Source organism: Schistocerca cancellata, chromosome 1, assembly GCF_023864275.1.
Source record: "Schistocerca cancellata isolate TAMUIC-IGC-003103 chromosome 1, iqSchCanc2.1, whole genome shotgun sequence".
In the NCBI taxonomy this organism is placed as follows: Eukaryota; Metazoa; Arthropoda; class Insecta; order Orthoptera; family Acrididae; genus Schistocerca; species Schistocerca cancellata.
In genome coordinates this window covers 624,992,201-625,009,922 of record NC_064626.1, presented here as the reverse complement: position 1 = coordinate 625,009,922, position 17,722 = coordinate 624,992,201, and the positions used below count along the sequence as shown (strand labels likewise).

Genomic DNA, 17,722 nt, shown 5'->3' with positions numbered 1-17,722 from the left:
ATACAGCGGACGCTGACCAATTCTACTACCATGTGGCTTTCTTATCCACCTAGTCCACCTAGACGTGTATAATTACTGCGACGGATATATTTGTCATTGGTTGTACACTGTCCCTAGCAAAATTTTGTTACCTACAAAGGTATTAACGTAGTAGCTCATATAATATGGCAAAATGAGATGTTGGTTGACTAGTCGACATCGGAAATTTCAAAAACAAAATACAAAGAAAAAAAGAAAAGAAAAAACGCTAAATTCAAAGCTATGATGTAACACTTATTTTCTACATGCTGTCACGAGAACTCGATAACTCTTTCTAAATGTCAAATAGATCGTTTGATATATTTTCAAAGGACTTCTTACGAATGTCTGAGAGCGATACTGCAATAAGTGCAGACAGTTGAAATAGTCTTGACCACTTCGTATCCCAGTCAAAGAAAATAGTGAGCGTTAGAGCGTGAAATTAACATAATCAAAACAAAACTAGTGGTCATCAGCAAGAAAGATATAGCACACTGCCATTTAAACAATAAGGTAAACTTATTGAATAAGTAAACAAATACACGTGTATGGGAACTAACATTAACAATAGGTATGATTAGTCGAAAGAAATTAACGTCCGTATTGGGGAAGCCAAGCACGCGTTTTGTAAAAGGATAATGTCCTCAACCGCCATCACTTCTCGAATGGAGAGAAATTAAGTCCATGGGACCGAGACCTGGACTTTGAGCGAGACGACGGGTGAACGACTTGGGGCATCTGAGGTGTGGCTTTACGGTATGACGCAAAGACAGGCAGACCAAGTTACTAACAACGACACTTTCCCTTAAATTGAAAAAAAGAAAAAGAATTAATAAATACAGAAAAACGTAGAAAGCTACAATATTTCGCCTGGATAATGAGGACTGGAAACAGGTACAAATGCTGCAGAACATTCTCCGAGGAATACCTGGGAAACCTAAGGACATAGGCTTCGCACATAAGCCAGAAACTTTCTCGAAGAGGCAAACGTGATTTAGTTCTGACGTTCACCAGCATCTGGTATGGGTAAGCACTATCAGAAGAAGAGTTGTTTCATACTACTTCGTGAAAGTATTTTAATCCTTCTAGTAACCTCTTTCACATCTTCACCTACATCTATATCTACATCAGTACTCTATAAACGACTGTGAAATGCATGAAAGGGGCTATTTAACACTGTATTAGTTATTAGGGTTTTCACGTTCCATTGGGTGTTTAAGTAGCTCTGTACGAGTTGTAATTAGTCTAATCTTATCTTCGCGTTCTCTTCGGGAGCGATACGTAAGGGGTTTTGTACAGTAGTACATTCCTATTATGGGCAGTCAAATGAAACGAAGCAGAACAAAACAGTGAGTTTATTACTTTTTAAAAAACAATCGCCGTAACAATTAATACATTTAACTCACTATGAGAAAAGATGGTCAGTGCCTTCATGGATAAACGTTTGCGGTTCTCTAAGGGACCATGATTGAACCAGCATGCACCTATTCTTTCGAAGCAAATAGACAATCACAAATGTCTTTCTTTAGGGCACCAAAAATGTGGACATCGCATGGAGGATGTGCAGCGTAGTCGAAACAACAGGCACGCCAGGTTTTGGAAAGTTTTGATGGGATTTTTCTCTTATTGCAAACATCGGCTACTGGTTGACTTTCTAGAACACGGTGACACAATTAACGCACAGTGGTACGTGGACACTGTGCAAAACCAGAAGCGCCCCATCAAGTTCAATCGTCTAGGAAAGTTGGCAGGTGGCACCATTCTGTTACAGGCTAGTGGCCACTCACATTATGCCAAAGTTGTCTCGACAACGCTGCAAAAGTGTCTCTGGGAAGCCCTTAAAAATCCCGCATGAAGTCCCAATCTCTTTAGATGCGGTGTCCATATTTTTGGAACCCTGAAGAGAGAATTTCGTGACCGTCGATTTGTTTAGGACGTAGAGGTGCACCCCTGGGTTGAACAAGGGTTCTGTATCCAACAGCAAAAGTTTTTCCATGAAGGCACTGGCCGCCTCGTATCACAGTGGAATGAATTTAGTAACATTTATGACGATTACTTTTGAAAAATTAAACAATATAGGCCTACTTAAATCTCTTAATCTCCCTCGTTTTCATTAAACTGTTCCTTATAGATTTATGATTTGGAATTGTTCTTGACAGTTACTAAGTAGGCTTTGACGGAATAGTGTACGTCCATCTGCAAGCGTTTGCGTATTCAGTTCGTTCAGCATATCCATCATGCTCCCCCATTGGTCAACCAAAAGTGTGACCATTTGTGCGTCTCCTCTTTCTACACATTCAGTGTTCCCCGTTAGTCCTATTCGTTGCAGGTCACAGCCACTTGAGCAATATTCTTAGATGAGTCGCAAGAGTGTTTTGTAAGCTGTTTCCTTTGTAAATTGATTATATTTCCGTAGTATTCTGCCACCAGCCTTACCTATGACTGGGACTATGTTATCGTTCAATTTTGTATTCACACAAATTGTTACACCCAGGTATTTGTATGAATTGACTGACTTCAAACGTGACTTATTTTCATTGTAGACATAGGATATTAGTATTTTTCGTTTTGTGAAGTGCAAAACTTTACATTACTGAAAATTTAAAGGAAGCTTCTGTTTTTCATCGCTTAGAAGTCAGCTTGGAGTATTTACTTTCCAAACTGCTCTGTCAGCGCTGACAATCTACGATTAAGACTATCTGTAACTAGACCTACTTGAGAGCCTAATCTGACAGGAGGTGCAGACGGCAGGTACTCACAGACGACGGAGAGCGTCCAGGTGGCGTCGAGGTGGCTGCCCGGGATGGAAGGGTTCTCGGCGCGGCACGTCACGCTGCGGCCATCATCGTCGGTGCCGGGCACGAAGCTCAGTTCGCTCAGCGTCGCGTTCTCGCGCGTCTCCTCCTGTGGCAGAGGGAGCTAGTTAACTTCCTCAAGTGGGCTTTCTGATTGTGTCGCTCGGAACATCACTGTTTATAAGCTCACACATGGGCATCATTATCTACTCGATTAAGGTGATATTAATATCTGCACGTCAACTTTACTCTATCCGATATTTATACACAATCTGATAGAAAGTATCTGGACACCTATTGGTGGACATTAATGTGGAGTTCACCAACCTTTGGCCTATATGACGGCTTCAATTCTGCTGGGGAAACTTTCAGTTAGGTGTCCCGACGACTATGAAGGAATGGAAGCCCATTTTACCTCAAGAACGGAAAATAGATAAGGCAGTGATGTCTGCGCTGTGGGCTAGAGTAAACTCGACGTTATAACTAATCTAAAAGGTGTTCCAAGGGATTCAGGAATCTGTGGATGCCAGTCCAGAAATATTACTGCCCACAGACCATTTCCTCAAAGATGTTGCTATTATGACAGCGGGCGTTGCCATGTTGATACAGTCAGCGTCTCCGAACGATTCCTCTACTACAGACAGTAAGAAATGCCGTAAAGCGCGTTCATATCCTTGAGCATCTAGCATTTCCGTTACGCGCAATAAGAGGACCATACCATAACCATGAAATATATCCCCTTATCACAACACCACCTTCTCTATACTTCGCTGCTGGCATTACAAAAGATGGCAGGAACACTGTCCACGCATTTGTTAAACCGAAATTTTTTCCACCGGTTTCCCAAAGGGTATTCATCACTACAAATCAGTCCTTTAGAATCATACGTTGTCCAGCGGCTTTGCTCTTTACGTCACCTCAAGCATCGCCTAGCACTGACAACAGAGCTGTGTGGCCTATAAGGAACCCCTCGACCATTGTTCCCTCTTTTCTTTAACTCGCTATGCGCAATCGCTATGCTAGATGCTATGTTGGTAGCATTTTGGAGCTCACAAGCGATTTCTTATACTGATTTCAGCCAGCATACGACGTGTGCCTGGCCTCGATTTAGCTGTAGTATGCGTTTCCACTTGACAGTCGCATCACAGACAGTCGACTTGAACTGCTTTAGAAGGCTCGATGTGGCCCTGATGTATTTGTCACTCAGGTCCCGTCCTACGACTAGACCTCGTTCGATGGTACTGGGCTCGCCTGATCGATCCATTCTGCTGTTTCTGCGTTTCTACCGGCGGTACAATAATCCCCGCCTCCTTCAACGCTATCGCGGTAATTACTGCACTGCGTTAGCGTGTCCGGATACTTTTCCTCATCTACATCTAGATCTACATGGTCACTCTGCAATTCACACTTAAGTGCCTGACAGATGGTTCATCGAACCATTTTCATACTACTTCTCTACCATTCCACTCGAATGGCGTGTGGGAAAAAGGAACACCTAAATCTTTCCGTTAGCGCTCTGATTTCTCTTATTTTATTATGATGATCATTTCTCCCTACGTACGTGAGTGTCAACGAAATACTTTCGCATTCGGAAGAGAAAGTTGGTGATTGAAATTTAGTAAATAGATCTCGCAGCAAAGAAGACCGCCTTTGTTCCAGTGACTGCCACCCCAACTCGCGTATCATATCAGTGACACTCTCACTCCTATTGCGCGATAACACAAAACGAGCTGCCCTTCTTTGCACTTTTTCGATGTCCTCCGTCAATCCTACCTGGTAAGGATCCCACACCGAGCAGCAATATTCCACCAGATGACGGACAATTGTAATGTAGGCTGTCTCTTTAGTGGGCTTGTCGCATCTTCTAAGTGTTCTGCTAAAAAAGCGCAGTCTTTGTTTCGCCTTCCCCACAACATTATCTATCTGGTCTTTCCATTTTAAGTTGCTCGTAATTGTAATTCCAAGGTATTTAGTCGAATTGGCAGCCCTTAGATTTGTGCGATTTATCGTATACCCAAAATTTATCGGATTCCTTTTAGTACCCATGTGGATGACCTTGTACTTTCCTTTCTTTAGTGCTAATTGCCACTTTTCGCACCATACAGAAATACTCTCTAGATCATTTTGTTATTGTAGTTGATCATCTGATGATTTTTACTAGATGGTAAATTACAGTGTCATCTGCAAACAATCTAAGAGGGCTGCTCAGATTATCACCTAGATCATTTATATAAATCAGGGACAGCAGAGCGCCTATGACACTACCCTGCGGAACAAGGTAGTGCGGCACAAGATAGCGTATTTATTTGAACTGTGCCAAAAGAGGGCTACCGTTTATGGAAACACTATAGGAGAGAAAACTAAGACCCCATTAATTGTTTTTGGATGAAAACTACACGTTCAAAGCTCACTGAACGCTCACTCCAGATTGAATCTGTGTAGCTGATGCGAACTCTAACACGGGCGTACATCACTAAAAGCCAGATATCCTTTTATTGTGCCACTCACATAGCCTTGTAAATTGACAAAGAAATTTCAGTTTCTTGGAGATTCTCCTATTTCGCCACGCAGAAGGGCAGTAACTATAACCTTAAATAACTGACATTGTACGAATTAATGTGACTACTCAGAGCTATGAAGTTTTGATCACTAAACAAAGATATGTATTCCATTATATCTTTGACGATTAGACAAAGTCTCTCTCGTTAATGCTATTACAAAATTTATTTAAAAAGAATATATTAATTACATTCCGTAAACACACAATGCATTTTAATGACTCACAGTACATACAGGTCAGTCTAACGTGTTCTACGATCATTCTGAAGTGTACAGAGGAAATCCACTGCAACGGCCCATTTAGAGCTGGTACCCACCCCGAAGTAGTAGTCCACTTGCTGATGGGGATTGTGTAACACACCGACACTACTCGGAGATTGTAGGCGGCGCACACATCTTTTGGTAAAGCGAATGGATAAAAAATTTCTACTTAAATCATTTCAGTTTCCGGAAGATTCTGTTTGCTGCTATAAAAACCGTACTGAAAGAAACGTAGAAAAGTTATATTCACGAACAGTTGACAAACTGTTCGATTATATTGCACGGGAAGAAAACTTAAGGGATACCCGGGGTAGAAACAGACAAAAATTCCTATTTTTCTTCATTTCATGAATCATATGATACATTATATATTTGGATGAAAAATTTTGCTGTTGGTTGGATCTTCTTTTCCTTATGCAGTTGCATTCTCAGTTTACCTCATCAAAAGTTGCATTAACCATTTGGCGGGTCTTACTACCGAACCTGTTGTCCTTAGCAGTGTGTTGTTATCATCGTTTTATAATGGTAAGTTTATTGTGCATTGTGATTTATTCTCGAAGAACCTTCGTTCTAGGATTTTTGCCTATCGCAGCAAACAGGGAATGTGAGTGTTATTTAAATAAATAATGACAAAATGAAGATGAACCTTTAAGATGCGTTCCAAAGGTAGGAGATCGTACTGCAAATATATGGTACGTGTGTTTCAGTACAAGTTATTTAGCCACGTAACTAAGACAAATTCCGTGCGAATGCATCCCAGTGCTTCAAAACAGAACGATGAAATCAGTGATTGAGAAGAGCTCACTGTAGAAAATGACACAGAAGCCGCTATAATTGTAAAATTTATTATACTGATCCATGTTCTAGGTGAAATAATGAATTCTTCTTTCGCTGTGGCGTATTACCACTGTAATGTATCTGCAAAGAAATATACGCCCTATCTATGTACTGCCTATCTGTGTATCTTCTGGGATGAAAACACTAAAATTAAGGTCCAGTGATTAACTATATTTATTATGTGAAGCAACAGTTACCTATAAGTTAATGAGAAGCTAGCAGAAGTTCCGGGTAGTATACAGTGAAAGGGCGGAGAAGAATCGACAGGAGTAAAAGCTAACTGAAACTGCAGCTAGCAATAAAATCATACCGGCTAGAAGGAGAAGAATGATGTTACTTGGTAACACTTGTGATGGAGATGACCAATAGTAAGGAATAAGACGTTCTAATCACGTAACTACAAAAATAAGAAATTTCATATGAAAATATTAATTGCTTTCTTTTGTTTGTACTTTCCCACTGGAAACGCCCTGTTTTCTCATAAAGTACGGCCAGTATTATTCAGAAGCTCTCACAGGTTCCTTTACAACCATTTACACAGTCTCTCATTGATATCTATCCAGCCTTGGTTATTTTATATAAATTAACGTTTTCAAAATTTTTAGGAAGATAGAATCATTGGGTAAAGTGCTATGAAACCTTTCGCATTAATCCAAAACATTCTGTTATAGTTCAGTGAAAAAACGACAGCACAGTTAACAAATATGTTGGATATACCGAATTGAACAGGAACGAGACAGATCCCCGTGTCTCCTTCTATATGAAACTTTATTGTACTACCCGTTTAATTTTGGTATCTCATATCGGGGATATGTCATACTATTACGCTCGACAGAGAGATTGGAGATTGCCCTTTTTCTCTGGATCACTAGGAAGTGGTTTTCTTTGCATCAGTCTGCCCCTTCAGATAACAGGATATGATTTTACACCATCCTCCTCCAATTGGTTTTGTCCCCAAAGATCTTGAATCATCAAGAGGTCTTACAGTTGCTGTATTCCCAGGGATCTTCTGAGTACTACGTGCTCGACTGGAGAAGGTCTCTTAGCTACTCGTACCTGTTACCAGATGAATACATACATGGTTTGATCTCTTTTACTTCCTGCAGACAAAAACGGCAGAGTTGTTTTTCAATGTTTTTAAAGTTAATTAAACAAATAACCGATTGCTTATTATGTTTCTGTTGTGAACCGTAAACCACAAATCACGCATGGCAATTGCTTAATTTTCCATTAGCTTCATCACACAATACTATTTTCAGGCAACAAGGTGAAACAAGTGAAACGGAGAAGATAACATGCCTTGTCATAGATGTACTAGCGTATCTGTCAGCAATACAAACATTGAACACATTGGCAGCTGGTATAACGAAAGGGATGGCAATCTGAATTATGTTTATGTGATACTTCAACTGTTGTTTTTTATTGTTGTAGTCTTCAATTAGAAGACTGGTTTGATGCAGCTGTCCATGCTACTCTATACTGTGCATGTCTCATCACCTCCGAATAACTAATGCAACTGGCATCCTTCTGAATCTGGTTATTGTATTCCTCTCTTGGTTTCCCTCTAAAATTTTTACCGTCAACATTTCTCTTCAGTACTACACTGACGATCTCTTGATGTCTCAGAATGTGCCTGTCAACCGATCCATTTTTCTAGTCAGATCGTATCTACCCTTTCTTTTCTCCCCAATTCTTCAGCACCTTCTAATTATTTACATTATTTACCTAATAAACTTCTACAGTCCTCTGTAGCATCTTATTTCAAAAGGTGCTATTCTCTTTCTGTCTGAACTGCTTATTTTTCACATGTACTTTCATACATAACTACGCCACATAGAAGAACTCACAGAAATGACTTCCTAACAGTTAAATCTATATTCCATGTTAACAAATTTCTCTTCTTAAGAAATGCTTTCCTTGCAAATCCCAGTCTACATTTTATATCTTCTCTACTTCGGCCGTCATCATTTGATTTGCTACCCAAACAGCAAAACCTATCTACTACCTAGAGTGTTTAATTTCCTAACCTAAGCCCTCAGCATCACCTGATTTAGATTACATTCCATTTCTGTGTTTTCCTTTTGTTGATATTCATCTTATAGCCTCCTTTCCAGGCCTTTCCATTCCATTCAGCTCCTCTTCAAAGTCCTTTGCAGTCTCCGACAGAAACATGTCATTGGTAAACCTCAAAGATTTTATTTCTTCTCCCTCAATTTCAATTCCGACCCCAAATTTTTCTTTTGTTTCCTTTATTGCTTGCTCAATGTTCAGATCGATTAAGACAGACTAAAACCTCATCTCACTCTCTTTCCTTTCATGGCCCCCGTCCCTCCATCCCGTGCATGATTCTTACAACAGGCGTCTGCATGTTGTAAATTATTATAAACAGCCTTGCGTTCCCCTATTTTCTCCTACCACCTTAAAAATTTGAAAGAGACAATTCCAGTCAACATTGAAAAAAATCTTTCTCTAAGGCTACGAATAATATAAACATAGGTTTAGCTTTCCTTAACCTATCTTCTAAGATGAGTCGTAAGGTCAGTACTGATTACTTCGCCTGTTCCTAGACTTCTCCGGAATCCAAACTGATCTTCCCCAAGGTCAGCTTCTGCCAGTTTTTGCACTCTCCCGTAAAGAATTTGTGTTAGTATTTTGTATCTATGTCTTACTAAGCTGTGAGTTTGACTATATTCATAGCTGTGAGCACCTGATTTCATTGGAATTGGAATTATTATATTCTTCTTGATGTGCAAGTGTATTTCACCTATCTCATACGTGGTGAGGTGGAAGAGTTTAGTTACGGCCGGGTCTCGTGAGGATGTCAATAGTTTTGATGGAATATCGTCTACTCCCGGGGCCTTGATTCGACTTAGGTCTTTCAGTGCTCTGCCAAATTCTTCTTACAGTGTTATATCTCCCATCTCAAGTCCATCTACGTCCTCCGCCATTTCTATAACATTGCCTTCAAGTGCATCTCCCTTCTACAGACCTTCTACATACTACGTCCACCTTTCAGCTTTCTTTCCTTTTCTTAGGATTGAGCTCTTGTTATTCAAAAAGCTGCTTCTCTCTCCTCCAAAGGCCTCTTTAATTTTCATGTAGGTAGCATCTATCATTCCCCTAGTGGTATATGTATCTAAATCCTTACATTAGTCCTCTAGCGATTCCTGCTTGATCATTTTGTGCTTCCTGTCAGTTTCAATTTTTGGCCGTTTGTGTTTCCTTCCGCCCGCTTCATTTGCTGCATATTTATATTTGCCCCTCTCATCAGTTAAATTCAGTATCTTCCGTGTTATACAAGGACATCTACTAAGCTTTGTCTCTTCATTTATTTGACCCTGTGCTTCCTTTTTTATTTCATATCTTAAAGCTGCCAGTTCGTCTTCTAATTTGTTGTTTTCTACTGTTCTCATCAACTTATTTCAATAGTGGTACAATTCCATTACCTTCACTTTGCTGCCTATAATGCTTCTGAAATTAATGATCCAAATAAACAGAAAGAAAGGTTCATCTCTAGCAAGAAGCGATATGCTTGAATATTTCTGGTATCTCAACTGAAGATATTTCAGCGCTCATTTAACTTTAGGGCTCTGTATCTCAAAATGAACAAAAATGGACTTATACCACTACTGAAATAAGCCGTCCAACTGTTCTCCTGTTGACATGCTTAGAACTACAACTTCTTTCAACTTGTCCAGCTCCCATTTCCATAATTTCCATCGTTTTGGCTATTTTTTATCTTTTAATCAGCAGTTCATAGCCAATAATCTGTGGTAAGAGTCCACATCTGCCACCAAAAATGTCTTGCAATTTAAAATTAGGTTCTGAAATCTTTGTCTTGCCATTATATAATAAATGTGAAACCTTCTAGGTTATCCATGTCTCTTACACGGATACAACCTCCTTTCACGATTGTTGAAACAAGTGTTAACGATGAATGAACTATGCCCTTTGGAAAATTCTACGTGACGGCTTCTCCTTTCATTCTTTTCCGCAAGTCCACATTCACCTACTATTTTTACTTCTTTTCCTTTCCCTACTATAGAATTCGAATCTTCCACCATAATTAAATTTTCGTCTGGCGTAACTAATCGAATCATTTCTTATATCGCTTCAGACATTTCTTCAAACTCTTCATCATATTCGTTGCCAGTTGGCATATAAACTCTTTCCACTGAGCTGGGAATGGGTTTAATGTATATTTTGGCTACGATAATGCCTTCACTATTTTGTTGATAGCAGCTAACTTACATTCTTATTTCCTTACACATTATTAAACCTACTCTTGCAATACCCCTATTTGATTTTGTATTAATAAACCTGTAATCACCAGACCAGACATCCTGTTCTTTCTGTGCCGAACTTCAGTAAGTCCAACGATATCTAGCTTCATCCTATCCATTTCCCTTTTTGAATTTTCTAACGTGCCTACCCGACTAAGGGATCTAATATTCAACGCTATAATCCGTAGAACGCCAGTTTTGTTTCTCCTCATGACAACATGCTCCCTGTCCACAGATCGAAATGCGGGACATTTTTTCCTGCGGAATATTTTACCCAAGAGGATGCTATCATTACTTAATCATACAGTAGAGTAGCATTCCCTCGGGAAAAATTACGGTTGTAATTTCCCCATGCTTTTCGCAGTACCAGCAAAGCAAGGCAGTTTTGGTTGATGTTACAATGCGAGATCAGTCAATCATCCAGACTGTTTCCCCTGAAACTGCTGAAAAGCATGCTGCCCTTCTTCATGAACCTCACGGTTGTTTGGCGTCTCGAGGGATATCCCTCCTTTGTGTTTGCCGCTACGGTATCACTCCCTGTATTACGGAGGCACACAACGCCCCCTCCACCAATGGAAAGTTCCGTGGGTGATGCAGGGGGGCGGGTTTCTACAGTATAATGTACAATACAACAGCTTTAGTTTTATTTGCATTTTGCACTAATGAGAATTACATTTATAAGCGAAACATATCAACCCCGCCGTAAAAATATCAGAAGGAACGTAATTTCTGTTGTTTGCTCTTAATCATTGCAATCATCGTCCTAATCAAAAGTTAAGCTTTACCTCTTACTACGATCCACTGATCAAACTTTCTGGTCATTGCTTCAAATTTACTGTCTTTCAGTAATGTGTTACACGTTTCGTTTGGGAAGCGATAGTCTTCCATTTGTGAACGTGTCGATTGAAAATTTACCCATAGTGTTCAAACCAGTCACTGACGGCAAACATAGTCAGTTCTTCTTCTGTGTTATTATTTAATATCCGCTCAGGTCTTGATTCGTAAACTCTTTTGAAAAAACTTCATTTCTGTCGTCTGGGAAGTCCTTTCATTCTTGGCTTTTCTCACGAAATGTCTTCAACGAAAAATTTTGCATGACAACGGCAATTGTTTTTTTTAAGTTTTCTTCAGTATGTTTTAAATTAGATGACCGATTATAATAGTCACTCTTCGCTCACTTTTAAAACGTTTGCCTTGTTCTGTATTTTAACAATTTTATGGTAACAGCGAGTAACATCACATCCGAGATATTTAAAATATATTACGAATTCTGCCATAATACTGACTAATGTCTTTTTTATATCGTAATATCTTCTTTTCATTACTTCCTTGTTTTTCATAGTCGTTAGATGTAGCCTTGACGAGAGCAGATTAAATGATCTTCATTTATTTTCAGGAGAGTTACTATGTACTATGAGTGGCGTTCAAAAGAAAACGTGCGAAACAACATTGTGAATATAACTGAAGTCTTAACTCAAAAGTAATCAGCAAAGACCAGAGCACAACTGTCTCACTGTTTCCGAACCGAATGATTCCGTATTCCCAGAACTCCTGTGGCTGTGGCAGGAGCAGGTTCTAACCTCCCCCTCACTTACCGACCTTAATGACAGTGAAAAATGAAACCGCGTGTACCTAATGGGAGTTTTGGAAAAGCAATCGTCACCGAAGTTAACCTGTCGGTAAAGAGGGAGGAAAGGGTTACATCTAAATGAAAGGAAATGTGCTAATGAAACTGGTGGAAATTAATTTTGAAAAGGGGTAAAGTTAATAAAGAAAGTGAATGTGCAGCCGTTACGTTAACAATTAACTAGCGGTAATTAGGTATTTGAGATTTGGGGGAAATCACGGTCGCCAGTCCTAAGGACAATTACTATAGTAACTGAAAAAGAAAGGTTATTACACATATAATTAGCACTAGAAGCGTGGCAACTGAAGGTTGACACGTGTAGTGTGAAAACAGAAAGTTTGTCAGAAGTAATAAATTTCGCTACACCCTGACTTAATTTAGCAAAAGAATTAATAAAACCGGAAAATCGAAAGTTAATTTAGTGACTGAAGTTAATAGTGAGCTTTCTTTCTGAAGCACATCGAAATTCAGTAAAATACGGTTAGTCTTGGACTACCTCAACAATCATTTCAAAAACTACTTGAATCTACGCAATTTAGAAATAAGAGATTTAACTTTGAACTTGAATTAAATGATTCCAAACAATTAACAATAGTAAAATTTAGTACGTACCAAGCTGAGCTGCAGTCACAGGTAAGCTAAAATATGGTAACAAAACTCGCACTCTTAATTTGTGCTTGTGTAATCTGAATATTGTAGCCAGCTATTAATGCCATAATTGAACTTTGAAATTAAAGCAGTGAAAACGAGTTAGCTATATTACTTTAATGCTGGCGTTTGAATTTCAACGCCACTCGGGTTCATTTCGGAAAAGGAAGGGACTCTGCTTGGTAATGCAATTGGGACAATGAGCAACAAAAGTTCATGCTAAGTTGCTGTAATTATAGTGACGAAAATGGAACAGTTTGAAAAACTGAGGTCTGCCATACAGTTCTAAAACTTTACGTGCGTCCAGTCTTCCTCGTCGGTTGATTGAAGGTTTGAAGCCGTCGGTCGAGGAGGTGGCGACAGTCACTCATTGTCGGCCGTCGCTGTTGCAGAAGCTGGATGTTGGCGCGCCTTCTTCTCGACACGGTCACCAGACGAAACGGGCTCTTGATGTGCGCTAGTTAATGTTTCCCGTCCGCGACACCATGTCAGAAACTATCATCGCAAGTCGATCGCAATTACATGCTGCCAAACCCCGAAAGCGCGGCAACTCGCGGGAGCGTCACACAACACACCTGCTCCACTCGCTACTCCAGCCAGACTCCTTCTGCTCAGCCCGCGCTCCACGCGGCAGAGTTAACACTACCAAAGATCCTACACACTTTGATTCTTCACATGACCTATCGACGTAATCGTTCGATAGCAGTTTTCCCTAGGCAAGACCCAGCGTAAAAATACAAATAATATTTACGAAACAAACCAATTATACATCGACATAAATGTATAAATATATATATACAAACAGTAAAACAATTACAATATACAAAGAGACAGAAATGTCATATCTTGAGGTAACAAAGCAAGGAAAGAAAATAATAGCACAATAGATGGACATAGGAGGATATGCATTTCCGGCGTTACAAGGTCCTCCACAGCGTCCTTCAGTTCGTCGCCCGAATTGGAGCACTTCATTTAGAGATTTTAGAGGGTCAGACAGCGTGGGACGTGTCTGGGCTGTAGACCGAATGCTAAAGCTGCTCGCACTTGAAGTTGACTATTACACTTTGTGTGGTCTTCAAGATGTGACGGCGCGCCTTACGGTGGAGCACAATCACTCCTTTCGTGAGCAACCCAGGCCGTTTGCTCCTGATGGGCTTTCGTAGGCTGAGTGTCTCATAACACGTGCTGTTAAAGATTTTCTGTGCTCGCGGGCTTTAATGAGTATCACATCTCGAACGTCGAAAAAGACGGCGGGAATCACCTGCCCGCTGAGGGCACTGCTTTAAATTTTTTAAGCAAAGAAGACGACACTACTTTTGCGTCCCTAGATGTCCCAGTACCTTATCTCAAAGAGGCACATGCAGTTTTAAAGCGTTTGGGTTATTATAACGTGTAGTTCATTTTGATTCGATCGCTCCTTATATTAGTAAGCTAATCTAGGCGTGACTGAGTACGGGTTGTTGCTCAATACCTTCAAATGCTTGATTCTTGCATTAACACTGAAATATCCTAAATAAATTTCGAAAATAACAGTAGTTGGGTGGTATGCGTTATAATAATAGCAGCACCTCTTGTCAACATCAATGTTGTTGTTGTTATGGACTTCAGTCCTGAGACTGGTTTGATGCAGCTCTCCGTGCTACTCTACCCTGTGCAAGCTTCTTCATCTCCCAGTACTTACTGCAACCTACATCCTTCTGAATCTGCTTAGTGTATTTTTATCTCTTGGTATTCCACAACGATTTTTACCCTCCACGCTGTCCTCCAACGCTAAATTTGTGATCCCTTGATGCCTCAGAACATGTCTTACCAACCGGTCCCTTCTTCTCGTCAAGTTGTGCCATAAGCTCCTCTTCTCTCCAACTCTATTCAATACCTCCTCATTAGTTATGTAATCTACCCATCTAATCTTCAGCATTCTTCTGTAGCACCGCATTTCGAAAACTTATATTCTCTTGTTGTCCAAAATATTTATCGTCCATGTTTCACTTCCATACATGGCCACACTCCATACAAATACTTTCAGAAACGACTTCCTGACAATTAAATCTATACTCGATGTTAACAAATTTCTCTTCTTCAGAAACGCTTTCCTTGCCATTGCCAGTCTACATTTTATATCCTGTCTACTTCGACCATCATCAGTTATTTTGCTCCCCAAATGGCAAAACTCCTTTACTACTATAAGTGTCTCATTTCCTAATCTAATTCCCTCAGCATCACCCGACTTAATTTGACTACATTCCATTATCCTCGTTTTGCTTTTGTTGATGTTCATCTTATATCCTCCTTTCAATACAATGCCCATTCCGTTCAACTGCTCTTCCAAGTCCTTTGCTGTCTCTGACAGAATTACAATGTCATCGGCGAACTCAAAGTTTTTATTTCTTCTCCATGGATTTTAATACCTACTCCGAATTTTTCTTTTGTTTGCTTTACTGCTTGCTCAATATGCAGATTGAATAACATCGGGGAGAGGCTATAACTCTGTCTCACTCCCTTCCCAACCACTGCTTCCCTTTCATGTCCCGTAAATCGGTAAAACATGAAATAGCTGCGGCCGGAAAGAGATCGTGCAAGAACGACGTCTATGATGACTAAGAGATTCGTTCAACGTGACAAAAGTGCAACCCTTCCAAAAATATCTGCAGATTTCAATGCTGGGCCATCAACAAATGTCAGCGTGGGAACCATTCAACGAAACATCATTGATCTGGGCTTTCGGAACCGAAGGCCAACTTTTGTACCCTTGATGACTGCACGACGAAGAGCTTTACGCGTCCTCTGGGCCCATCAACACCGGAACTGGACTGTTGATGAATGTCAACATGTTGCCTGGTCGGAGGAGTCTCGTTTCAAATTGCATCGAGTGGATGGACATGTACGGGTATGGAGACAACTTGATGAATCCATGGATCCTGCTTGTCAGCAGTGGACTGTTCAAGTTGTTAGAGGCTCTGTAATGCTATGGGGCGTGTGCAGTTAGAGTGATATGGGACCCCTGATGGGTCTAGATACGACTCTGACAGGTAACACATACGTAAGCATCCTGTCTGTTCACCTGAATCCATTCATGTCCATTGTGCATTATGACTGACTTTGGCATTTCCAGCAGGACAATGCGACACCCCACACGTCCATAATTGATCCAGAGTGGCTCCAGAGTTTAAACACTTCTGCTGACCACCCTACACGACATTAGACAAAGGTACCAATTTCTTTGGCTCTTCAGTGTATATCAGATATCAGTATTATAAAATCAGAGATATAAATGTCTTTGAGTAAATCAGTTCCGAACAACAGACAAGTTTATTATTGTCTTCTACTCATAGTTTCAAAGCGTCCTGAAGCAACCTGCCCTCCCACCTGCAACTGTACTCAGCCCGTCTGTCCTATTTGTTGTTCAGCGGCTCACAAGTGTAGATACGAAACAAATAATTGGGCTTGGACTGGAGGATACACACAGACACTGTACCTTGATCTTGCGCAGCTGGCGCCGGCCCTTGTACCAGGTGATGACGGCGGGCGGCCGCGAACCGGCGGCCTCGCAGCTCACGTGGTAGCGGCGGCCCGCCTCCAGCGCGCCCTGCGGCTGGCTCAGCCACACTTCCAGCGGCGGCACTAGCAACCCAACACACCATTGTACGTACCGTCCTCCACAGCACTGCAGTTTACAACGCATTCTATGCTATATATAATTAAGAAAAGACCTTTGGTAACGAGAGAGCTGCATCAGTCGCTGCCAGCTATTAACACAGCAGTGCACGAGGAATAACAGAAGAAATTACTGAGTGACAATCGTAACATTTAACACAGAAGTATTCTGAGGTGATAATACTTTGAGTCATCACTGCATTTGTTACTAACCAATCAAGTATCCTTTTATATGAACTTCTTTACGTTACTGTACTTTATAACTAGTTCACATTACACCAAATTTAAATTTTCTTACATCTAAGAACTTTGCGCCATCAATTATAACAAACAAGAGGAAGATCAGTTTTTTTATAACGAATGTAATATTTACGGAATACTTATGTGCAGTGAAACATTATTTAGCTCTTAAAAGAGCACATCTAAAAGAGCACAAGTATTTCCCAACATGTCAGTAATTTCGTTGTTTCGGAAGGTTATCTCTACATTCACGAGACTACCTTGAACTTTAGATCATAACAATAACTCTCACTTACGCGACGTTGTTAGTCAAAAGGATAGAATTTGCTAGCAGAACGTAAAAAAATAAGTTACTACATTTTAAGTATTTAGTTGTATACCACCTAAACTTGGTACAAAGATAATAGTGAATGAAATAGGTGGAATTAAATCACAACATAATTCATAAAGGTGCTTCCCAACTCTCGCAGGGGAACCATATTTTCTTGAGTATCGTATGGAGGTTTTGGATGACCTTTGAGCCCTGTTCAGTGGATTGCACTTTAATACACTCCTGGAAATGGAAAAAAAAAACACATTGACACCGGTGTGTCAGACCCACCATACTTGCTCCGGACACTGCGAGAGCGCTGTACAAGCAATGATCACACGCACGGCACAGCGGACACACCAGGAACCGCGGTGTTGGCCGTCGAATGGCGCTAGCTGCGCAGCATTTGTGCACCGCCGCCGTCAGTGTCAGCCAGTTTGCCGTGGCATACGGAGCTCCATCGCAGTCTTTAACACTGGTAGCATGCCGC

At 40.5% G+C, this 17,722-nt stretch overlaps 1 protein-coding gene across 1 annotated transcript in view; it reads right to left on the bottom strand.

Annotated features, from left to right (window-relative positions):
• The window catches only part of LOC126090393 (nephrin-like), a gene marked incomplete at its 3' end in the record, with an annotated part of 461,612 nt that overhangs the window by 92,870 nt on the left and 351,020 nt on the right, over positions 1-17,722 (bottom strand). The window contains exons 6-7 of the mRNA XM_049906987.1: positions 16,504-16,649; positions 2,778-2,922 (exon numbers count right to left, since the gene is read on the bottom strand). Coding sequence (XP_049762944.1) covers positions 2,778-2,922; positions 16,504-16,649 — 291 coding nt within the window. The remainder of the gene's footprint in view (positions 1-2,777; positions 2,923-16,503; positions 16,650-17,722) is intronic.